This window comes from Seriola aureovittata, chromosome 6 (genome assembly GCF_021018895.1).
Source record: "Seriola aureovittata isolate HTS-2021-v1 ecotype China chromosome 6, ASM2101889v1, whole genome shotgun sequence".
Classification (NCBI taxonomy): Eukaryota; Metazoa; Chordata; class Actinopteri; order Carangiformes; family Carangidae; genus Seriola; species Seriola aureovittata.
The window spans coordinates 8977412-9002222 of record NC_079369.1 but is presented as its reverse complement, the minus strand read 5'-3'; the positions used below and the strand labels follow the sequence as shown (position 1 = coordinate 9002222).

Genomic DNA, 24811 nt, shown 5'->3' with positions numbered 1-24811 from the left:
TGTATGCAATGCGTAGTCGATCACTGTAAACCAAAGTGGTTCAACTGAATACAGACCCAGTCCTTTGAGGATTATCTTGGAGCTCTGGCTTTAATTTCGCTGCTCTGCCAGGTCAATTAGGGTTTGTAATTGTAATTCCACTCATTTAGAGTCTTTGATCGCTGTTGTTGAAGGGGAATTGAGTTTAATTAATTTGTCTCACTGTCTGTCTCTTTGTCTCTCTTTCTCACTCTTTCTGCTCCTCTATTTGCCCTCCTCCTTTCCTTTTCCTCTTCTCGTTCTTTCTCTCTTCTCAGGTGTCTGGCCCAGTGATTCAACCCCTGACAGGAGCAGGAGGAAGCAGTGGAATTGAGGGCCATGGGGGTGAGCCTGAGCCAGGATGTAGGCTGGCTCCTGCCCTTCCTGCTCTTGCTACTGATGATCACGGTGTCACCCACCCAGAGCCAAGGATGTCCCCAACGTTGTGAGTGCATTGCAAAGCTCAAGACTGTGTCCTGTTACGGTAAACGCCTGTCTGCCCTGCCAGACGGCATCCCACTGGACACCAAGATCCTGGATCTAAGTGGGAATAAACTTCGCTGGGTAGAGCACGGTGACCTGCTTCCGTATCTACGTCTTGAAAAGCTGGACCTGAGTGACAACATGATTAGTGTCCTGGAACCGAATGCTTTTTCTAGTCTTCAGAACCTGCAGTCGCTTTCATTGAGGGGTAACCAGTTAAAACTGGTCCCCATGGGGGCTTTCTCACGTCTCTCCAACCTAACTTCACTGGACCTCAGTGGGAATAAAATTGTGATTCTTTTGGACTTTACTTTCCAAGACCTGAAAAGTCTGAAAAACCTTGAGGTTGGAGACAATGATCTGGTTTATATCTCCAACAAGGCCTTTCTGGGTCTAGTGGGGCTGAGGGAGCTGACCATTGAGAGGTGCAACCTGACTTCTGTGTCCAGCCAGTCTTTGTCTTACCTGCATAACCTGGTGACTCTGCGGCTCCGCTACCTCAGTATCTCCGCCTTAGAGGACCAGAACTTCCGGAAGCTGGGAAACCTGAGGGGGCTCGAGATCGATCACTGGCCCTTTTTGGAGTACATTTCCCCTCACAGCCTGCAGGGTCTTAACTTGTCTTGGCTGTCTATCACGCACACCAACATCACCTCTGTGCCGACCTCTGCCCTGCGCAGTCTGGCTCACCTCACCAGCCTCAACCTCTCCTACAACCCCATCTCTGTGTTGGAGTCCTGGGCGCTGCGGGACCTTGTTAGGCTGAAGGAGCTGCATCTGGTCAACACTAACCTGGCAGTAGTGCAGCCATACGCCATGGGTGGTCTGAGGCAAATCCACCTTCTTAACCTCTCCACTAACAGCCTGGTGACCCTGGAAGAGGGAGCCTTTCAATCCGTCAACACTCTGGAGACGCTGCGTTTGGATGGAAACCCTCTGGCCTGCGACTGCCGCCTGCTGTGGATCCTTCAGCGCAGGAAGACCCTCAATTTTGACGGTGCTTCTCCAGTGTGTATGATGCCTGTTGAGGTGCAAGGACGGGCTCTTAACGCTTTCTCTGACTCAGCTCTCTTTGACCACTTTACTTGCCAGAAGCCCAAAATCCGCAACAGGAAACTGCAGCAGATATCTGCCCGTGAGGGACAGGTTGTGTCATTCATTTGCAGAGCAGAGGGTGAACCAACACCAGTGATATTCTGGATCTCACCCCAGCGCCGTCGTATCACCACAAAGAGCAGCGGACGCCTAACTGTATTACCAGAAGGCACACTAGAAATACGGTACGCCCAGGTAATGGATAGTGGAACTTACATATGCATAGCCAGCAACGCTGGTGGAAATGACACCTATTTTGCCACACTCACAGTTAGTGGGCTGCCACTAGATGCAGCCCTTATGGCCAACCGCACTTACTATGCTGGGGACCTTAATGACACAAATCTAAATGATACCAGAGTCTTCTTGAAGTTCACTCTGGACCTCAAGACCATCCTCATATCCACAGCTATGGGCTGTATCATGTTCCTGGGTGTAGTCCTGTTCTGTTTCATCCTGCTGTTTGTGTGGAGTCGAGGGAGAGGGCAGCACAAGAACAATTTCTCAGTGGAATATTCCTTCAGAAAAGTGGATGGACCTGCTGCCAGTGGAGGACAGGGTGGGGCACGCAAGTTCAACATGAAAATGATTTGATTATTTTTGGTCTATTTTTTCTTATTAGTATTCTATCCCTCATACTGTTTACAAGCAGTCTCCAGCTAGGACATAAAGGGACATAAAAACACTGGAATGGGAGTCTGTGCTCGCAAAACATTAGAATCAGTTATTTATAGGACATTTTAAGGTTTTGTTATTGAAACACGACAAAAAAAAGGCAATCTGTATGGATTTGATGTACTGTATTTCTGCTGCTCTTTATTGTGTGTTCACATTATTGTGCAGAAGAGATCTGGATTATATTTAAAGATGTCTCAAAATCCTGAACAGACTGTTAAAAGACCAAGCAACAATAGCACTCAGAGTCCCACCAGTCTTTAACCTCTACAGAGCTCTTGCCAACTCCATCTTTCTTCCCCACGAGGATCTCTGTCCTCCTCATCTTTAAAGGACTTCGCCTCTCCCCCATCTGAGGTGATTCAAGCTCTCTATTTCCAAACTCATGAATACATAATAACAGGGTGGTGCTCAATGAATGCCAAGGACTTGCCAATATGTATTTGAATAGTTCTAGCTATATACTGCATATTTAGACTCATCTACAGTCAGGATTTCAGAGCACTGTTATGACATAAAGGCTCTGCTTTTTTGCTGATGGTGGGTTTGTACAGAATAAATTAATACCAAGAGTATTAATTTACTCTTATATCTTATGAAATAAATACCAAGAGTCTACACTCTGCAACACTGCCAATTTAACCGTAGAGCACCATGTTATCATTGTCAATGCAAAGCCATGGCAGAGAGAAGTCGCTTCTCACTGGATATAAGTTGGTCAAAGATGTTGAGCTACAATTAAAGGACCCATGCACAGTTATGTGGTGACAAATCCGTACATGCAGATGCACACTTAATAGTTAGGTTTTCCATTGTTGTTTATGATTTAGTAGACACACTGTACAAGACTCTTGCCCTCTTTATCTGAAAAGCCTGTGTAAAGATGAATGCATGCACAGAGTTGGCTTCTTACTTTGAATAATGTGTACTATTTGTAAATTAAACATTTGTTGGGGTGAATTTATCCCACAGTTGAATAGATCATACTGTATAGATAGGATACTGTATAAGATGTATTATATATTTTGTAATTATTGACATCCTTGTGGTTGTTTATAGTAATGTTGAGTGATCAGATATTACTGTTCTGCTGTAATTCTACTGTTAAAGTCTCCTTTTCAACATAGTGATATCCAGCTTTTACAATCTCACAAATCATATAATCAGTTAGAGACATGTCTGAGCTCACACAACAAATCATGAAGGGCGTTAATGTCAGGTTTTAGTTCACGTGCCTATTTCTGGCTGCATAATCGACAATGGGGAGGCTTGCCTGACCAGCGGGACAAGGAGTTAAGTGGATTCTCATCGGGACCTCGTTCTGTTTGAGAGACATAGGGAAAAATGCTAATACGATGCAGACCTTGCAGACTGGAACAAAGGTCATAATGAAACTGAGCCAGAGAGGAGAGGGAATTTAGGTATTCTAGGAAGACACTGACATTGTAACAGCAAAGGGCTGGATGCTTGCTATTAACAATATATGCCACTTAAGAAAGGTGTGCAACATATTGTAAAAGTTTAAGGAGAAGTGGTTCTGAAGGTGGTTTCAATGTGCAGAATTAAGATGTAATTGTTTAACTTGGGATCAAAAAGTCATCAAGTGTTTACAAAGGGTGTTTCTATATTCCCTCACATAAAAACCATAGCTGTTTATTCATAAATTGATGAATGAATACAGTTTATATTTGAGAATGTAATACAGTGTTTTTTGTTCTTTCACATGAATTTGCACTCATGTCAACATGTGGTAGTTTCTATACCACACTATCTATCTAAAAGCCAGAAACTGGAGGCATTGAATCCAGTTTCCATCTTCTCTTCAGAGAGCGAGAAAACAGGTGAACTGCATGTACCATTTGAACCTTAAGTATTGCCCATCTCTTGATCTGTGGGTCTAGCTCTGAGAACCAATACCAACAGTTCAGAGATCAGCTCTTCCTGTTTAGCTTCCACTGTTCCACTTTTACCAGTGTTACTCTGCCGCCCTCTGTTGGCTATTGAATTCTACATTGTGACCTCAAGCTCTGGACTTCACAGTAAACAGTTTATTCCATTTTGCAAAAAGGCAATTATGAAATTGATGCAGGGCTGATCTGGATCCAGTAGTATTGGAAGTGAAAATGAATTTATGTAAATTAATAATATGACATTCCTCACAGAGCAAACCCTCCCCCTGTACTACTTCTTCTGCAGCACATAACAAACAGTAGAAACTGTGTCATCCCATGTTACATCATTTAGTGTTCACCCACATATACTGCACAACAAATTAAACAAACAAAATTATTAATGAACTGTGAATATGTTCATGGACTGATCTGACACCAGTTAAGGTTCCTCTCTGTGATTTAAACATGTAAACAATTCAATTGTATTTCTCATCGTCCTTTGCTGAACTCATTGTGTAATTATGGAATCTGTTGTGTCTGGAAATTGTGCTACACTGTTTTGTATTGTATTGTTTTATAAAAATGAAGCACACTGTTTATAAAGCATGCTATAGTACCTGCTATGATGATGTCTTGTCCCCTGTCCCATTTTTATATCAGTGATCTGGTCTCTCGACCCTTATGGTGGCAGTCTGAGATGTTCTAAATTACACCTGTGACCCTGTCACTGTGAGATTTTGTGTTGCGGATTTTATTTTGGTAAGTTCTTCCAGGAGTTTGTCATATTTTGATTAAAAAAAACATCAATTAAATCAGATGGATGGATGTGCTATCTGCACCACACACAAGGATATACTGTTAGATGAAACCATTCTTGCCCCGATTCACTTTAATGATATAGGTACTGCATATACTGTAGGAGGAGGGTTGTTGTTGTTCATTTTCTATGCATTCATCAAAACACAAGGTAAAGTAAATAAACTTTTGTGAGCAGATAAAATTATTCACACTGGAATGTGTTGTTTGTTTGTTGTAGGGCGTTCTACATCTTGGATGTCTAACCATTGTACCAGTGTAACTTATAAAACTAGACTAGGCTCCATGTTATTCAATGGGAAAGTGAATTCATACTGTAATATTGTGACTGATTACTGCTCAGGTCAAAGACAAATAAAGAGCATGCACTTCAGGGACACCTCAAGGAGGAAGTAGATCAGGCAACAGGAAGATGGTCAGCACCCAAGTACATTTCAATTTTTCAAAATCTGGTCTTTAAATTCTTAGTCCCCTCTCCACTCAAAAATGTGTGTTGCTTGTTACCTCACCGTGTCTCTCAATTAAGTTTGAGGTTCAAATGTGTACATACGAGATAATCTTAAAAATTGACAATATTTGCACATTCATAGTTTTTTAAGATTTTCTAACAAGGTAATTGAACTTTTCTGAGGAAAAAGAAATACGGCAGACAAAAATTATCATTCCAAGCAGAGTATTTTTATTTGTCTTAAAACATGTGCATTAGATCTTGAAAATATTTTCTATTCCGTGCTCCTTGAAACAGACCAGGAACTGCACTGAGGAGATGAACATCAAACCCTGTCTAATATGTCGGTCCAGAAATTACTGTAAGTGTTTTGTAATTATGACGGCTGTAGCATATGATTCATATCATGCTCATCAAACCATTCAGCGACACCACTCCCGCCAACCTAGAAATGTTTCATCAAAGGATAAATCACTCTGATTAACTTTGATTTGCAGAGAACCCTTCGCTCTCAAGAGACAAGACTATCAAGAGATTGTGGAAGGAAAATATTGAACCAGACCACTCGACGCCCTCACTGTGGGGGTCAAGGATTTGCACCTGCACTGTTCTCTTGCTACTTGTCATGGCTGCACTCCCCCACGTGTTAAAAACATGGTAAAAGATGACTCATTTGACTACATCACATTTTTCCACACCTCTGTAGACCAGTGTGCATGATTTTTGCACTTTTGGTCTCTCATTGTGTTTTAACTTGTTTCTTAGATCATTTCCTTCTTGACATCCTGATGCAAAATTCACCTGGGCCTGCTCTGCATGTTTTATACATGTCTGAGGGAATGACAAGGCGTTAATTGCTTGACTGCATGATGCAGTACATCTGTATGGAAGCATCTGCATTTATGTTTCTCCACTCATTAATTCATGTTTTTTCTTGAATGTGCCCCCCCCCCCCCCCCCCCTCTGTATGCCAGTAAGAAACTATAATAGCTGCTCTATTTTATTACTTATAAAATGTCTAAAATATTTTTAAGATTGGAGAAAATTTTGTGGATTATATGAACAAGACTTTCCTGCAGAAAGTGTTCTTGTTAAGATTCACTTTAGTTAATGATATACTGTACATACACTACATATACATTTACATGCATTCATCAAACCAAGTTGCAAAAACATGAAAGTTGCAGATAAAAAAATAGCTTTGCATTTATACAAAGTTACTCTAGTATAAAGTGTTATACAGTAATCTAGGCTACATTACTGTCACTCTTCTTACACTTTACCGCCCTGTGAAGAGTGAAATGGACACCACGTGCTAGACCTTTAGAAAAACTCTGGTGAAAATTTAATTTGACTGGAAATTGATTACACCTCTCTTTTTCCTAGAAATCACTGTGAATGATTTAGTTTGTCTAGTTTATACTTGACAGTAATACACCTACTCCCTTGTTAGGAGTTGACTGTGCCATTTCAGATGAACAACTGAAATATGTGTCATCAACCTAAGATGTAGCATTAAACACCAACACCAAAGAAATTACAGTATAAACCTTCAAGATATGACTGCCCTGGATTTTACTTATTTAATAATTCTGTTAAATTGCAGTGGTAAAATGTAAAAGCAGTGGTAAAATGTAAAAGCAGTGAAACCCTCCCCTCCAGTATCGTTTGTGTTTGAGAGGAAATGCACTTTAACACACTGACACCCAACTTCTGCTTTAACAAATCTATTTCCATATATACGGTGGGAACATTGATGGGTAATTAAAATGATGTAACACAATGTGCGTGGATGCTTGTTTGTCTATAAGGTGTGTGTGCGTGTGTGTAGTAATCACACATTTTGTGTTACCATGGTGTTGAAATGTGGTGGTCTAAATGGGACTGTAGTGGTTAGCAGCTGCTGAACAAACAATTCATCTGCAAAGAATTTTTGCACCTATTTTCATCATGATATATTCTGGTTGTAGATCAGTTTGTAAGCTGCAAAAAAACATCTCCCAAAATAAGTTTTTCTTCAGTCACTTGTTAAGAAATGTATATAAACAATACTGTAAAAAGGCAGTCCCTGCTCATTTTGATGACACTGGCTGATAATTTATTTAAATCCTTCAACTGTGATGAGACCTTTTCAGCTAAACCTTGATGACATTGGGAGCTCTGGGTCTACCTAAATCTCACTATGACTTATGTTAGCTAGCCCAAAATGACTTGAAAGTCGTGTCATACATTATTCGTATTTGCACACCAGATGAATTAACCAAAGCTTAGTTTTGGTTTCAGAACTGTGGGTAATTAGTTTCAACACAGAGTTGTAACTGGTGACATGCACGGTCAGATACCACATTAGCTTGTTGTTGATAGGGTGGTTGCAAAGGGGTGAAAGATGTTGAAAACAAAATGTGGGCCTAAGCCCAATGACAGATGTAGTGAATGTGTTGTATTGATGTCTGGCTGGAGAACAAATGATAATGTACCATCAAGACTGGATTAATTTTCTTGTTTCAAAACCACAACATGCAAGACCTTGCATTTGACCTTCAAAACCCATCAAGCTGTACATATGCCCTAAAATATTAGTTATTCTTCTATATTAGTTATAGAAATTCAATGATAGAGCAGAAATAGTATTAGAGATAGATGTAGTTATAGAGATTTATTTTTTTAATAAAAAATCAAATTTCATATTAGACTGAAAACATGATCAAGATTTCTGTATTTTTGGTTGAAAATAGATTAAAAACCTGCCGTAGCCTATAAACTCTGATATCAGCTGCATGACACCAAAGATCAGTCAACACAAGATTGAGAGTAGGGATGAGTATGTTTAAATAGAGAAAAACACTGGCTTAATACCATGCTCTAAGACAATGTTGCCCTTAGGGAGTCTGTATGAGCTCAATTGTCTTGCATTTGATAAAGTGCTGGGTATAAATAAACTTTGAGTTAAAGAGTCCCATTTTGGTGATTTTATTACAAACAAAAGCAAAACAAGACAAGTTGTGGTGACTAATAAATGGTGTCTCGGTTTAGTTTGCCTATGAAAACAGGGTAATACACTATGTAAAGTCTGTGACTAATATTGTATTATTATTATAATGAAGCTTACAGAACCAGGCGGCCACAGAAAGGTTTGAAACACCATTAAGACATATACAGAAAATTACCAACGTTACAGTGGGAAAATTCCAATGATTACAATTATATCCAAACAGATTAAGCATTTTACACACACTCACTACATAAAGATCTTATTTTAGCAAGTTAGCACTATTCAGCAGAAAGGCACAGCAGGGGACAACCTTCATGCTACATTACTCACAGAATGACATTATTGGTGCATATGTGGTTTGGAAAATACTATTTATCAACCAGCTGACCAAAACTACTGAGACAAAAAAAAAAAACAGAAAAGAAAGTCCTACGACATAAACCAGACTTCACAGAAAAAAAAAAATCTAATTCACAGTTAATGACCCTGGTTTGCTCTAAAATTTTATGGGTACTACTCTGGCCCATGCCCCATCCCTCCGCCAAGTTCTGTGCAAATCGGCAAATTGGCAATTTTTTCTTTTCTTTTTTTTTTTTTGCGTAATAATCCTGTTGACGGATAAACAGAAAGGGGGAGAACATGACCTCCCTGGCCTATGTAAGATTGATTTTACACAGCAGGCTACTGCGGTTAAGTAAGATGTTCATTTTAACAACCACGTGTGGATTAATCTGCAAGACACAGACGGGAAGATGAGCGACAAGCGTCGGGCTCGAGTTGGGCTGCGGGGCGGAGCCTCCTGCTCGCCTCGCCGCACTAGCGACTCCTACTGGTTGCTTGGGGCATGACGGAAGCGAAGGTGATCTCCCACGCGCTACGCCCGACCGGTAAAGTGTACGTGTAACAAAGATGGCGGAACCATATGTTGGAAGGTTGTGCTCGAGTGTCTCCTCCCTGTAAGTTAACATTAGTCAGTGTGGTAAGCTGTTTTGTTTTTCTTAATTACATAGAAAAGCACCCAAGAAGCACCATGGCGGCCACGTCTTGTTCGTAAGTATATCACACTGTGCCATAAAATAACTGAAACAGCACAATGTTTCCCCACACTGCTTTAGCCAGGTCACCTGCTCCAATGTTAGCATGCTGGCTGTAGTGTGAAGTACTCAATGTTTTCTGTAACCCTGCAAAACAAGGCAAATTCATTGTCATTACACTAAAAACTGTGTGAGGAGGATTCTTAAGGACAATATAAGGGTACAGTATAATATTTCTTAGGCACAGAGTAATAATTTACTGGCTCAAATAACTGGTTATTGTGAACAGATAATTTAAAAAGATTCCCCTAATACCTGCCAGGCTCTCTGTATTCCCATTGTCAGTAATTAAGTAGTTTTTAGATTGTGTAAATTGCTATGGGCCTTATGGAGATGGAGCTCTGTTGTTTGTTTTACGGACTACTTATTTATAAGCAAATGTGCCATATGTCATAAAATTGACATTTTTAACTACCTGCTTTTAACAGCTCTATTGGCCCTGTTTAATAATCTTAGCCACAGCAGCTGATAAGTTATTGCATGTCTGTCCATAAACAACAAATAGTGTTATATTACAAAAACACTTACTCAGTAGTCAGCTGCTGTCTTGTTCCTGTTGGCAGTCACTGTTTCTTTGAGTTTGTCTTTCAGCCAGCAGGACTGGCTATTTGCCTGGCCAGCAGCAATGTTGCCTTGAGGTTGTTGGGCAAACAGCCAACAATCTGCAGCAGCCTGGGGTAATGCTGACTTGAAAATACATGGAAAGAAACAACAGATGCCAGCTAGAAGAAGAGAGCAGTAAGCTGCTGTTTCTGTAACCTAATGCAAAAGTTTTACTTTTCTCTTTGGACAGACGGTCTAATTTTTTTGAGTACTGAAGTACACAAACCTTCAATCTGCTCAAGGCCACAGCACTGTAGGAGTTGGTCTCTGTATTTGGACACAGCCTTTATCTCCTCCTCTGTTGGCAAAGTACATGATATGGTGAATTTTCCATCAGTTTCTGGGTTATGGAGGAAATACTTAGGATAACTTAAAACTTTGTTCACAATGCTTTAACGTAATTGTTTTAATCTCTTTTTAATGTAAAATATATTCACCACAATGTCGACCCAAAGCTTTTTAGATTATTGACAGGTTCAGACAGACTGTCCAGACCACAGCATGATGGAAGATGTCTGCCTGCCCACACAGGAAAACCAAAGAAATACAACATCACATTTCACTGTTTCCATTTGGAGGGAGGTTGCAACCTATAGTAACTTTGCCATGTCCCAGATGAAACCATATGATATCCAAAAGTTTATCTTTTTACAACTTTTTATTTCGAGTAACGCATGTTTTCAGCTGCATTTCACCGTATAAAAAAAGGTGGTGAGATATAATTGATTCTACATTAATCTAGTTGAGATTACAATTGATGGTTAACAGATATACATTAGCATCAAGTAATGCTTATTCATCGACAAAATACAAACTGACATTTGACACACAACTAGTTCTGCCACATTTCTCATCAACATTCATGCATGTAAAAGAAAAAAAAAACATGATGTTGTGGTTGAATAATTAGCAGTCCTCTGACCGGAGAGTAGGTAGCTCCGATCAAGATGAGTGACTACTTATTCATAACCCACATCTGAACATCTGCTTGACTTTGACATCACGCAGAAAGGAGCTCAATTAGCTTTAGAGCTGTATATATATATATTTTTTTTATTTTTATTTTTCTGACGCAGCATGGCATGCTGTGCACTTGTACATGAATGGATTTTATTCAAACACTAACTTTTCTGGTGTGTGGGGGGCAATATGTTCTTCAAGGGGCTGTAGAGTGAATGAACATTCAACATAGAACTGTCAATGTGTGCTGTGATATGAAAAGCGGAGAGTGTGGTGGTTTAAAAACTTTATGCACTTACGTCGTACTTTTTAAGCGCAACACGCACCATGTGCCATTACTCTACAATAATAGAGCTCTTAAAGTTACGGTGTAAGCAGGAATTTTTAACGGGATGTAAAGAGAAATGAGCTATTTATTTTTCACTCAATCAATCCAACAGCCTTACAGTAGATACACCCCTTTATATTTGACAGTCAGTTGGATGTGCATTGTCTTGGTGGGAAGTAGACCCTTTCTCCTTTCCTGTTGATTTTGCGAGGCGGAGCAGAGCACGTCAGGGACAGCACCCCTGGGACCTGCTGCTCTTCCTCCTCATCTGAGGCGGCTCTTGTAGGAATGGGCTTCAGTAGAGAAGCTCCAGGTCGGGGTGCGTGGGTCGGCAGGAGATTTCGAGGGAGAGCAAGGGGAGTGACAAGGCCAGAGTTGGCACCACCAGATGTGTTTAAGTATGGGTAACCTCTCATGGTATGGAGGGCATATGCAGGAATGAAAAGAGGCTGAGAGGGTTGGTGGCTTGGCATAACAGTAGAGTCTCTACCATGCCAGTAGTAGTCCCTCTGCAGGAACTGGGGGTGGGTGCTGGTGGCAGGCGTGGGTGACAGGGTGCCGCTGTGAACATGGTGATTCAGTTGGTTGCTCTGGTGGGCAGTGTATGCTGCAGGGTGAACCAGCCCAAAGTGGAGCTTCATGGCCATTAATTCAGCACTAAGCCTGGCATTTTCTTCTTTCAGGGCTATGAAATGAGTCTCCAGCACATAGTCATTCATCCTTCTCTTCTCCCGTGACCGCTTGGCTGCCTCGTTGTTCTTGCGACGTTTCTCCCAGTATAGGGCATCCTTCTTCTCTTCAGGTATGAACTCCCTCTTGCGACGGTGTCCCTTACATACCGGTTCACTGTCCACTTGTAAAACATGGCCACCGTCAAAAGACGACAGGGACTCCATGGTAGATGAAAAAGTAACAACCAACAGAGACCTGAAATCAAGAGGAACAGAGGAATGTTTTTGTTCTTGTCTTAGAGGCTGAGTAATACAGGTACTTCCTTCTTGTGTAATGTTAACCTAATCTGATTTGTGTTTTACCTTGTCTTACTGTGGGTTGGTTTGTCTTTGCTAGAAGCACGGTAATATTTCGGATGATTGTAGTTTGTGGGACTAGTGCCTGTTTGTCTCTAGTTATTCATATCTCACAGCTGTCACCTATGGGGAAAAATTAGGAGAGTCAACAATAGATCATTTTCACATTGAGAAGTTTATTCATCATGAGAACAGCAAACCTACAACAACTGAGTTGGTGTTGAATGTGATTGTAAAATGTAATAGGGTTGTTGTGGGGGGCAGGGAGGGGGGCCGACCCCAGCCATGCACTCACCAAGTTCCCCAAGTAAGAAGCCCATAAGATCTCATTTTATTCTTTTTAAAACGCTCACTACTGTAATGTGCAAGCAGAACATATAGCTGAAGTCTTCTGTTTTCCTGTACCTCTGTTTTTTTGGTGTTCTAGTGTTCCTGTCTGGTAACCCTTGAAGCGCCTGTTGACCTGTTTTGGTGGACTTGTTAGAAAGTTACAGAAAATATTTAACATAGACTTGTGTCCTGTTTTGAATTTTTCTTATTATGGATAGTTGGTTCCACTATGCTACAGTCTTAGTACAAAGGCTAAACTACTGCAGAAATGGAACGAAAACAAACATCTGGTGCACAGATGTGTTAAGGTAGAGAAGCTTGTCATTTCCAGGTTTGTTAGTACAAGAAGTTTGTTTTTTTGAGTATAGAATATAATTTCTGAGTTGGACGAGCCACCACTGACAAACACATAGAGCTAGGTTTTTGTGTGTGTGTAACAGATTTGTGGATTTGTGGCCGCAAGACTGTTCTGTTACAGGATTGACTGTCAGTAGGTATGCTGATGATTTTCAAGCTGTCGTCAAATGTGGACAGTGGTATAGTTGACAGATATTAGTTTTTGTCGCTGCAGAGTAAAATCTTGTCTTCTTGATGAATTCAGACTCTCCTCGGTACTGATGTTGCACTGACGTTGCATTTTAGTGGAGTACTGCATGGGTTATTGCCTTACATGGCCTCTTGTTTCTCGGTGGAAAACTTGTCATAAAGGCCTGTAACACTGGGTGTGGTTTCATAAATATTCCTATTCTGTTCATCCTCTGTAACTTTGACTGGCAGACAGATCTCTTCCTCTTTATCTGGAGAGACTCTGGACAGCATGCACAGAAACACAGTCTCTGTGATATAACATTATACAGATATCATAGTTGAAAAATATCATAAATCAGTGTTCAATTGCTACAAAAGAATTATGTTATTGGAAGCTATGAGTTATACTATGACAATGTTGGGTATGCCAGGTGTAAATATAGGTGCAAAGTTATAAGTTACTATGAGTATTTTGAAATGATAGTAGAAATTACAAGCTAGTTTGTAGTATTTTAAGTAGTATCGCGTTTTCAACTCATTGTAAGTTATTAAATCATCCCAGAGTTCTATGTCCAAACAGATATATGATAGAAATATTATAGTGATATTACACAGGGATTAAAATGATGAACTGTGAAGTAGTATTCAGATACATTTTATGATTCAGTACTTTTGGGAATTTCTGTGTTGTGGTAATGAACAGTATTACTGATCATATTATTCAGTCTTCGGGAAAGAGACAAAAGAGAAGTGTACAGTGAACTCAGTTGCATTTAACTTGCACCTCCAGCATTCAAGCCCCCCTTCCTGACCAAACCTCACCTCCTACCTGTCTAGACCACATCAGAAATTGTGACGGGAAACATTAAGTAGACAAAGATGAATGTGGACTAATGTTTTTGAGAATCAGTGTGCTATTGTTCAGTATATTGTTATTTAAAACAATGAGTTCCCGTAGCAGCAATCGTATAGCTACTGCACTGATCTGCTTCACGGATCATTGACAGCTCACTTTGGGGAGTTTTGTACAGATAATCTTACAGATTAGTGTGGAGTTTTGCTGTTGTCACTAGAATTATGTTTGTGTGACATTCTGCTATACAAATGAACTTGAACTCAACTCAGCTTAAAATGATGCAGGGACCTCTCTGTTATTGTCTTTGCAAAAAGCTTGCAAAAGTATTTTGTAGTATTCCTTAACTGCATTTTTGCAGAAGGCACAAAGTTGTTTCAGTTTAGCAGGGATGTGGTCACTTGAGCTTGCCATATAGAAATCATATAGACAGCTTTTCACTATCGGGATGGATTCAGTTCAGATTTTAAAAAAGTGGCCCATTGTAAAGTTGAGTTAGAGTTTCTCACTTTATCTCCCCCCACCCTTCTCTTTGATCAAAATGTCCACCCAGTCACCACTTCCTCTTCTCCATCTCTTTAATCTACTTGCTTCACTTCATTCTTCTACATTCTGGGCACCAAAAAGGCAGCTGGTGAGGGTTTGTCAATTTCACTGCATAAGGCTGAAGGTAAAATCAATCGGGAATATACTTTGAATAACCAGACTGAGAGGAATGCTGGCAGCTTTTGATAAATTTTCTTTCACTCGCGTGGGTTTGTGGGTGGTTTCATGGGAAGCTGTGCAAGAAGGATGAAGATTGTGTTGAAACCACAGCAGCCCCCTGAATGTGCGATCATACGCAGAAAGACACAAATTGAGCTCACACTTGTGTATTTTAACTCACTGATGTTTCCCTCACACCCTATGTCTCGCAGGCAGCACCATAGCTGATAAGTTCATTTCTAATCAGGCATTATACAAAGCTTGCAAACATTGCAATGCAATGCAGAATAAACTTTCACTCAGGATCTCACACATGAGGAACTTAAGCATTCTCTTAAGCACAACCCATAACTTTGTAGTCCATTGTCCTCCTGTTTAGCTGTGAGTACTCATTTTTATTTTTGTCATTCACACTTCTCAGCATACATATTTTGATGTGCCAGCCAGAATGAGCCTAAAGCTTCAAAACAAAAGTTTCAAAGAGGCCATGCACCCAGTATGTGGTGACAAGAACGTACATGAGGCTAAAAATATTCAAGCCTGTGCCCAGTGAGAATGTAGACCCTAAACCCATACGTATTTGTGTGAAAGGATGCACACCTGCATACTGGTGTGTGTTGCAAAGACTAAGCGTTGTATACTCAAAAAAGCAACAGCAGGAAGACAGAGAACAACAATCATATAGGGAGACACAGAGAGAGAAAATAAAAAAAGAGAGAGGGTTCCTGAGTGAAATCTCTCTTGAGACCGAGCCCGCTCACTACTCTGCTGCACATTTGCACCTGTTTCTTATTGACTAATTATAGCCAGCCTGCTTTTTAGTAAGGAACTTCTTCTTTTGGTGTCTATCCGTTTTCTCATACTCTACCATCTGCTGTTGTCTTGCTGTGTACTCTGCCAGCCACTGTAAAAATAACTACCCAGGGTCAGTCCATACCTCAATGTACTATGTTCATTTCTTTTCTAAACTGCCATCAGGGACATTAGAGTGAATTTATGCCCTCTTGGGGGAATAAAGACTTTGGCACAGTTCTCGGCTTGAATTGTCTGTTAATGCTTACATTCCTTGAAGGGCAGTGCTAATAACTCATAGCGCCATCCTATAAAAGTATGTACGGCACTGTCACAAGAGAAAACAAATATAATATTCTAACTGTATACAGTTAGAGCATGGTACTAAGCCATCAATGATGTGGTGTAATGGAAAAAAATGGATAAATGAAAAATATCTTCTATTTAAGATTTATACTTATACTTAGGAAACCTCTGGATTTGTACATCCAGATGTGATGTGATGCACTTAAAGCTTGATATTAACTTATCTATGATGGGTTGTGGAATTTCAAGACGGCTGAACTCCTTAAAAAGTAAAATAATACTAGCTGTCACAGAACAAAGAACAAAAACGTATGTTACCGTTAGTTTGAACCCATGCGGCTACTTCATAAGTATTGTGCAATCAAGACCCAAATATATGATGCAGAACACTATGTTTCTCATTGATAATTCACACTGAATGACCAAAAGAATAGAAACAGCTGTCCAATGCATTAGCAAGGTAATACCATGTAAAATGTTCAGCAGTGCTTTAGGTTTCAGTACAGCGGTCCCTAACCTTTTTTGCACCTTGGGCCAATTTCAGAAAGACACATTTCTCACAGACTGGTTTTCAATTGTTGTTTTTCACAGATTAAAAAAATAAAAACAAATGAGTAATCCATCCTTTCCGTACAGCCTGGTAGCAAATATGTTGCAACCCAGTACCAGTCCATGGCCTGAAGGTTGGGGACTACTGTTTTAGTATATTTATTAAGGATTTAAGTGTTGTATTCAACATTTATATTCTGAAAGGTGTTTATAAAATTTCGTCTATCTCACATATATGTAGGATAGAATTTTTAGAAAGACCTTAAAGTACAAATTAATCTGAGACGCCACCAGCAGCCACAACCTCAAAGATTCTGAAATGTTAAAATAAACACATCACTGACACAACAATGTCAACAAAAACCAAACCAGCCACCAGGCAGCTTTTTAAAGGATTTACTACACTACTGTTCTAGATTACATTATAACATAGATGTGTTTCTGCTTTTTTGGTCACTTACTTAAAATGAAGCAAATGTTTGTGTTTGGGCCACAGAAAATATACAGTCATGGATTTCTTTTTGGATTATTAGGATATGCAGTAATTTCCATAGGGTTTAGATAATCTGAGATTATGTCTCAAAGCAATCTAATGTAAACAGTGTAATTCAAAACAATCACGGGTTAAAGACCATTAGAGTCACGCTGTACCAAGATGTCGTCCTAACTGACTTTGCGTATCTTTACAACTTCAGTAAAATGTCTCTTTCGCCAGATAACAACCTGAATATAACTGAGATTATTTATGAAATTGATGACAAATGATCAATACGTTATTGTAAAACGTATCATATTGTAGGAACACACCATGTACAAATCTGTCCTCATAAGTAATCTTATATTATATTTACAAGGTAGTAACACTTCCTCTTCCTCAAACAGTTCTTGCCAGATAACTGAGTAACATTTTCAGGTAATGTATGAATTTTTGGCAACAAATCATTTCAACATTTTTTTTTCAAAAGTTAACTGGCCGTCTGTTTCGTAGCACATCACAATAGTTGCACATTTGTATAAACCATCACTCCTTTGGTCACTAACACCTCAACCATTTTCTTCAATGAATCTACCTGCTGTTACATAATGGTTCAAACCACTTTACGTGTTAAAATAAGCATGAGGCCTTACCTTTTAACTGTTGTCTGCAGAATGTCCACTGCTGCCGAGGTGCCAGCGACCTAATTCACAGATATCTTGCTCTCGCCCACGACTAATATACAACTTGGATCACTGAGCTCTCCTGTGAGACTGTGTAATGCGATCATCAGCAGACGGGGGCTCATAACATGTTGCTTTCAGCCCTGCCTTCTTACCTCTTGATTTCTTAGCTTTCTTTCACTCTTAAGGTGTTGTTTTCCTGTCTTTAACTCTGACTGTCCACCTTTGTTGTCACATGAGAGGTGTCTGCCTGCCCCCATTCATCTTGATAGTGTTGTGGTGTAAGTGGCTTGCCCACACAGGGGTCTCCCCTTTACGATGCTGCTGTCAGATACAAACTGACATATGTTGTGTTGTATTCTTAAATGAGTCAAAAATTAAAAACTCTATGAGAAAATTCTGTAATGGTGCTGCTTTAATTCATCATTTGAGTAAATCCATGCTCTATGTTATTGTATTTGCTGTACTGTGGCCAGATCATTATGTGTGGTGTGTAGTATTCAATTAAACTTTCATCCGAACAGACATTTTACATTTCAGGCACTTACCTGATGGCTCTTCCCTGAAAAAACTTGGACGTAGCACAAGTAGTAGCATTAGCCATAGAATCAGTAGTAGTACAAGAGACTAAGACACAACATAAGAGTTCTGTGGCCTTCAGATATTTGCAGTAAAGCACAACAGAGAAGACTACACTGAAGTGACTGAAATATTTCTGCGTGAGTGATAAATAAATCTTCCGCACCTCAGATTCACAGAAAAAGAGAAGTGTTTGTCACTTATCAGTGTCGAAGTTGCGACTAAGTGCCTGCACATTTAATATTCTCTCATTATTCTGCTTTTCACTTTGTGCACTGTAGGACCACTTGCTATGCACTATAAAAATAAAAATTAACTTTGTAAATGGAATTTTAACATGTGCGTTTGTCATGACTGTGAAATTTGACCTCAGCCCCCATTTCTATGTATAGACGCTGTCACACGTAGACAAGTAAGATTTTTGCTTCCTGTTGTGATGCGTTTAAGCCGTTAATACGGAAGAATATGCACCAGAGGTCCATGACAACACTTGATTGTTGTCATAAGGCCAAGAAGTCGCAGTTTAACCTGTGTACGTATAACAATGTTGAACTTTTCTCTTTCTTTTCTAACATTTCAACCAGATATCTGTATGTGACTTATTTTAAATCTAAATGTCAGTTGTGTCTGCGGGATTGGTGAAACCATGGCAAAGTCATGCTGTCAAAAACAGATGGTACATTATATAAACATTGAAATTTAACATCTGACATTATTTGTGAACTGTACGACTCAAAGTTGATTTAGTAGTTTTATAATTTGCTAACAGCAAAATGAGACATTAATATTGATTTCCAAATTAAAATCAGTCATTTAGTAGCCTGTAGAACACTTCAGTACCTTTTTTCTATGACTTTCTTTTTAAATATGCAGTAGACAAGTGACTCTTTGATAGTTGCTAGATTGCTCTTTAACCCTGCTAGAAAAAACATTCATATGGAGAGGCAGAAATGATTTTAAAAAAACTTCTTTATTTAGGAAACAATAGCCTTCTGCTTTGCCATCTGCCACATCATTTGTGTTGTAGCGCCCTCTGCCGGTGTCTTCAGGTCATGCACTGCTTGTGTGAGACCATCTGTTACGATGCCGCTGCAGAGTTTTGTTAAAGATGAAATGAGAACATGCAGAAATACATTATACAACTTTTTTTTTTTTTTTTTGTAAAACTGCAATAAATACTAGGCTACATAGCAGAGACCCTGTCCAGCCGCAGGAAACTGAACTACGACAAGTCTCATGAAAAGAGGAAACTTTTCTTAAAAGGCCTACTGAGCGGCGAAATCTAATTGATTTATAATAATTCATCACCCGGCACCGCTGGTTCATTAAAGTTTCACTGGTAATCACCAAACCAGTGAAAAGAGACTTTCAGGACTGACTTTCTCAGCGGTGCATGCAGATGAATTAAAGCTTTGTACACCATTTACACCAGTGTAGCTGCATGCAGCCTCCTACATGAATATCGGACTATATTACTTTAATATAAGCCTTAAGAAGGAACAATATAGGTAAAATATTGGGGATTTTTTGGATAGCCGTGGCCTTTCTTAAGTTAAGTTAATTTAAATTGTTTTAAAATGCCATTTAGGTATTACTAATGTTTAAAATAATATATATTAGTCCCTTATTTCCCAAGCCTTTGCTCAATGAAATGACACCTCTTGACATTTTTATGGGTGGAAAATCCTACCCATCATGCATGTTTTTATTTCAAATTACAAACAGTATAAGGGCCATCCATGCAGATACAAACATTTAGTTATTATTTTTATTCTTGTTTAATATCCCTGCCTTTAACAAGTTAAAAAGTTCAGCACTAAAGAACAGCATAACCAGATGCAATGGAGGAAGGTCTGACAGCTGTATACTCACAAAAAAACTTTTCAACGTTTGATTTTCCATTGAATCAAAGTCTGCTGGGAAATCACGCAGTGGGGATAAAAGGGAAATACCAAGTCAACAAGCACCCAGTTTCGCCGTCTCTCTCACCGCAGATAAACGGTTAAAATAAAGTCCACAGACAACACAGCCAGCTTCCTACAATCAAATCCACCAGTAATGTAATTTACGTCACTAGCAGCCTATCCCGATCCACGACAAAGGAGCAGGAATGTATTTTCTGTATCTTAATCAACAAGTTTACATTTATTACTTTACACTGATAAAATTAATACAAAATGGAAGTAAACTACATTAATAGGGCAGTTTATAAGGTTTAGTGGACAGCACTGGTCCGTGTGTGCAATATAACCACTGCTTCATTCTCATAGAAACAGAAAGTCAGACAGTAAATTCACAGCGTATCTAACATCCTATTTATATATAGTTCTGTCTTTAACAAGACACACTTTTTTAATCTCCTTGCATTAATCGCCTTGACAGCCAAACTGTCCCGTCAGCGTCCATCAGGGCTGAAGTGCATCCCAAGGTGGGACAGTCCCGCTGCAGCACTGCTGAACCGGCTCCTGACCCCCCTCTGAATGTCCGCCTCCGCTACGAGACCCTGGCCCCGTCTCTCGTGGATGTAGAGAGGCAGGCCAGGGTAGACGGCCGGTGGTGGCAGGTAAGAGGAGCGCCAAGGCAGCAGAAGATTATTACACACTGCCGAGTGACTCAGATGGGGCGCCAGCCAATTCTGAGGTGTGTATGCCAGAGTGGGTGAGGCGCGGTGGAGTGTATCAGGTGTGGGCAGAAATGCACGGATCGAGGAGGCGGGATGGGAGGACCCGTCGGTGGAGTTGGGGATGTCATCGCTAGAGGAGACTTGTCGCTGGGCTTCCATCTCTGCCTCTGCAGACCTCCCGCCCTCCAGAGCTGTTCGGGGAGAGATGACACGGGCCCCGGGGAGAGGGAGGATGCGTTGCTGTGCGCCACAGTTGTGAGGACTTAGTGGGTTAAAACCACCGGGACCTTTAGGTGAGCTAAAACAAGAGATATTTGCCTCCAATGGATGGCTGGCTGTTTCTTGGGCCCTCAGACCCAGGATAGAGGCGGGGGTGCTCCTACTCCCCCAATGTCCTGGCTGGAAGAGAGCAGGGGTGTGAGCAGGTCTAGATGAGGAAAAGGTGGAAGCCACAGCAGAGGGAGTGGATGTTGCCCCAGGAGAGGCGGCTTTGCTCTTTTCTGCGCTCAAGCTGCTGTGGTACCGCAGGTTGAGCACGTGGGCCCGCAGCTGCGCGTTCTCCTCACTCAGAGCCAGCAGCTGACCCTCCAGCATCAGGTCGTTCAGCCTCCGTTTCTCCCGGGACCGCTTTGCTGCCTCGTTGTTCTTGCGTCGCTTATCCCAGTAGGTGGAATCTTTCATGTCGGCGGGGATCATTTCCCTCTTGCGGCGCGTAACGGGGCCTACATGGCTTCTGCAGGTCCGTAAACGCAGGAGACGTCGAGCCAGCAGTGAGGACCCTGTGACCGAGAGCAGGAGTCCAGGGTCTGCTTCATGCTCCGTGTAGCCGTTGCTCTCGACCGACGAGGAAAGCTGGCAGTGAGCACTGACCTCTGCACCGCCGGGGCTCTCCGGGCTGGACATTTTTCTCAGGACTGAGGAATCAAATCAAAGTTTCAATCAAAGCGCGTTTATTCAATCAATCGACCAATCAGTCAGTCAGCCACATTAATTCTCATTCTTAAAACAGTAGGTTGAACCTTCTGCGCTTTCAAAGTTACTTCATCAATATGATGCAGATATACCTAAAAAACAAACAAACAACAAAAAAAATAGGCTAATAATTCAACAACAACTTTGAAAGGGGCGATTCTGCACCACAAGCACACAACTAAATTACATTTTGACAACACTTGTACCGAGTAAAATTTTGAATGCATCGCTGTTACTTGTAATTAAGTATTTTGCATTGTTACTGCATCTGAATACTTCTCCCATCGCGTAAATTCATATTCGTTTGCATGAAAAAGGGCGGCGAAGTGTTGTCCTTCGTTTTTCAAGTATGTGTATATGGTTTTATGATTTAAAAAACGACCTCGGATGATGTTAATTAAAAGCAAGAGTGAAGATTAATCAGTAGAATAAATGGTTTATCTCTAAACTTAGACCAAACCTGACAATTAGACAGTGTTACAATGTTAAACTCATCGCACTGACCTCAGTGAAAAGATGACACCTGTGAGATGACTTGGAGGACTGGATCAGCTTTGAGACAGTCTGGTGTAATCCTGCAACACACACAGCAACACGTACCACCTTACACCTCAGCCCAGCACTTAGATCATTTACCTACATGTCTGTGGATGTTACAAGTGTTTTATCGGAGACGGCTGCGCTTACCTGTCAATCACAATCAGCTGTGCTGAAGAAAGCAGAACTGCAGAGCGACCCACGCATATAGTGTGTGCGCGCAGCCAATCGCGCTGTGTCCTCTGTGTTGTCTGTTTAAAGCTGAGGAAACTGATCAGGCAACTTCACATGGAGAGCGGAAGTTTTAAACAAGAGTGTGGCGACGGTCAACCAAAGAGATTATACTGAAATAAGTCACTTTGGACCAACTGCCCTACTTATTGTTTTCTTTAAGTTACTTCACAGCGGTGCGCATGATCAGAGCACATTACTTGCGGAACATTGATGCAACCCTATCAAAGCTTTAGTTATAAATAGAGCAGACTTTACACTGGGGTGTGCATTAGAAAGCAAGTTATGCAATTTAGTGGTTGGAGATAATTGAATTGGAAACTTAATAAACATAATAAAAATCACACAAAACAACAGTTTTTAGTCAATTCATTAAAGTTTGTAGAGGTGTTACATTAAGAAAGTTGAAATGACAGCTTTGCAGCATGAAAACATGAGGCACTCCAAAGTTGCTCTCAACATGTCTACCACACTCTGTGCTCATTTTGGAAACTCACTCCTCTTATTTCTCTTCAGATGGTAAATTGCATCTGTAATGAAGCATTGTTGCACATATTCTTGTTAATGTCTGCCACAATGAAATTCAAGGGGGGGTTATGAATAGGTCTGTTCGGTCAGCTTAACCTCATGCCACTGTATATAGTGTAGAGTATGTGCAAAAGTTTAGGTTTAAGCCAGGATGCGACCACCCTTTAAAACAGCACCAGTGCTCCTTGGTGCACTAGGTACACTTAAAAGTGTTTAAAGGTACTTGGCATGTAGGATTTTCAAGCATCTTGGAGAACTTGCCACATTTCTTCTGTGGATTTAGGCTGTCTGGATGTCCTCTGTGTCTTCATGTAATCCCAGACGGACTCCACATGAGGCCAGGGCTCTCTGAGGGTCAGGTGGTTTTCATGCTGCAGAATACATTTGGGACCGATCAGACCTAATGGTATTAGGAGAAAAACAATTAACTTTTCTTTCTTGTGTCTTTTTGGTGGTGCATTACCCAGTTTGGGAAGGGTCCTTGAAAAACTCCTGCTTATATGGATGTGCTATGGCTATTCCACATGGTCTGTGGTCTGACAATAAGGCCAGGGATATGCTCGTGCAAAAGTTTTCTATACTTGTTACAAAAGGCCACTCTCAAAGCAAATTTTTTTTTTTTTTTCCATTTGAGGGTCCTGGAGTCACTCTCTCACAAAGACTACCAACTTCAGCACTGGAGCTGAAGAAAGTCAGTGTAATACACCAGAAGGATGGCTTCCCATGAGTCCTTCCTCACCTCCTCAGTAAGTGTCTTTGTTGAATCACTGACCAAACAGAACAGCAACAAACTTCAACAAGGAATCTTGTCATCGTAGCAAAGCAGAAACATCAGCTGCAAACCTTCCCACCCTTCAACACAAAGTTCAGGTCAATACAAGAGGTGCCATCGGGAGACTATGATGCATCTCTCTAGTCCTGGCCACCGTTTATTTCACGTCCTGTCATTCTAACGAAACACTGCCATATGTGAAAACACAACTGCACTGAGCAATCCCACCAAAATGGAAAACCACACAACATTGTACATTATCACTCTTGTGCAGTTTGTGCTGAAGATTTCACTAATGTGAGTGTGGGGGCTGTCCAGAGCAGGAGCTACCAGCTCTGTGTGTGTAAAAAACTCCAGCAGATTTGTTCTTTGTGACTCACAGTAACCACAGAGGCCACAGTCTGCTGTGTTTCAACAGTCAGGTTATTCTTTCAGCAAGAAGATAGTCTCCAGATTTTTAAAGGGGTATTAACACAGCAGATTCTTGTATTGATCCCTGCTTACTAGTGTGATGAGAAGTAAACCTATAAACATTGGCACACACCTCACTACGCGGGCACACACACACACACACACACACACACACACACACACACACACACACACACACACACACACACACACACACGCACACACACACAGGAAGGGCACCAACTTAACACCCTGTTGTCGCTGTAACGAGCTTGTCTTTCTGAATGTTATGCCATTCAATGCAAATGTCAAACAATTCAGCTAAGGCTAAACTAATAAATGCAGGACTGATATGTTTTTTAGATAATAATTCTGTAATTCAGCCTCGCTGTCTGTACCGCTCAGTACTGACACACAGCCTGTTCTTTTTGAAGATGAGTCATTATCATTGTTCAAATGAACATGTTCAGAAACCAGTGTGGTACGGCATAGTGGGGCTGCATAA

The 24811-nt window shown here is 40.7% G+C and overlaps 3 protein-coding genes and 1 long non-coding RNA gene across 4 annotated transcripts in view; 2 read left to right on the top strand and 2 right to left on the bottom strand.

Annotated features, from left to right (window-relative positions):
- The window catches only part of lingo3a (leucine rich repeat and Ig domain containing 3a), a 33189-nt gene extending 28023 nt beyond the window's left edge, over positions 1 to 5166 (top strand). The window contains exon 2 of the mRNA XM_056379615.1: positions 297 to 5166. Coding sequence (XP_056235590.1) covers positions 358 to 2190 — 1833 coding nt within the window. The 5' untranslated portion in view covers positions 297 to 357 and the 3' untranslated portion in view covers positions 2191 to 5166. The remainder of the gene's footprint in view (positions 1 to 296) is intronic.
- Positions 5167 to 8070: 2904 nt separating this feature from the next.
- nfil3-4 (nuclear factor, interleukin 3 regulated, member 4) lies at positions 8071 to 17745 on the bottom strand. The gene is made up of 3 exons (XM_056377738.1): positions 17624 to 17745; positions 12439 to 12555; positions 8071 to 12331 (listed from the first exon to the last, which is right to left on the bottom strand). Exon 3 carries the CDS (start codon positions 12298 to 12300, stop codon positions 11551 to 11553), a length of 750 nt encoding a protein of 249 aa, XP_056233713.1. The 5' UTR covers positions 12301 to 12331; positions 12439 to 12555; positions 17624 to 17745; the 3' UTR covers positions 8071 to 11550.
- LOC130170463 (uncharacterized) lies at positions 9428 to 17707 on the top strand. The gene is made up of 3 exons (XR_008827992.1): positions 9428 to 9469; positions 17378 to 17408; positions 17644 to 17707. It is a non-coding gene; the product is annotated as an uncharacterized LOC130170463 (long non-coding RNA).
- Positions 17746 to 19758: 2013 nt separating the features above from the next.
- Positions 19759 to 22598, bottom strand: si:dkey-172o19.2 (nuclear factor interleukin-3-regulated protein). The gene is made up of 3 exons (XM_056379030.1): positions 22515 to 22598; positions 22332 to 22402; positions 19759 to 21769 (listed from the first exon to the last, which is right to left on the bottom strand). The coding sequence occupies exon 3, from the start codon at positions 21756 to 21758 to the stop codon at positions 20628 to 20630; it is 1131 nt and encodes a 376-aa protein (XP_056235005.1). The 5' UTR covers positions 21759 to 21769; positions 22332 to 22402; positions 22515 to 22598; the 3' UTR covers positions 19759 to 20627.
- Between the last annotated feature and the right edge of the window lie 2213 nt (positions 22599 to 24811).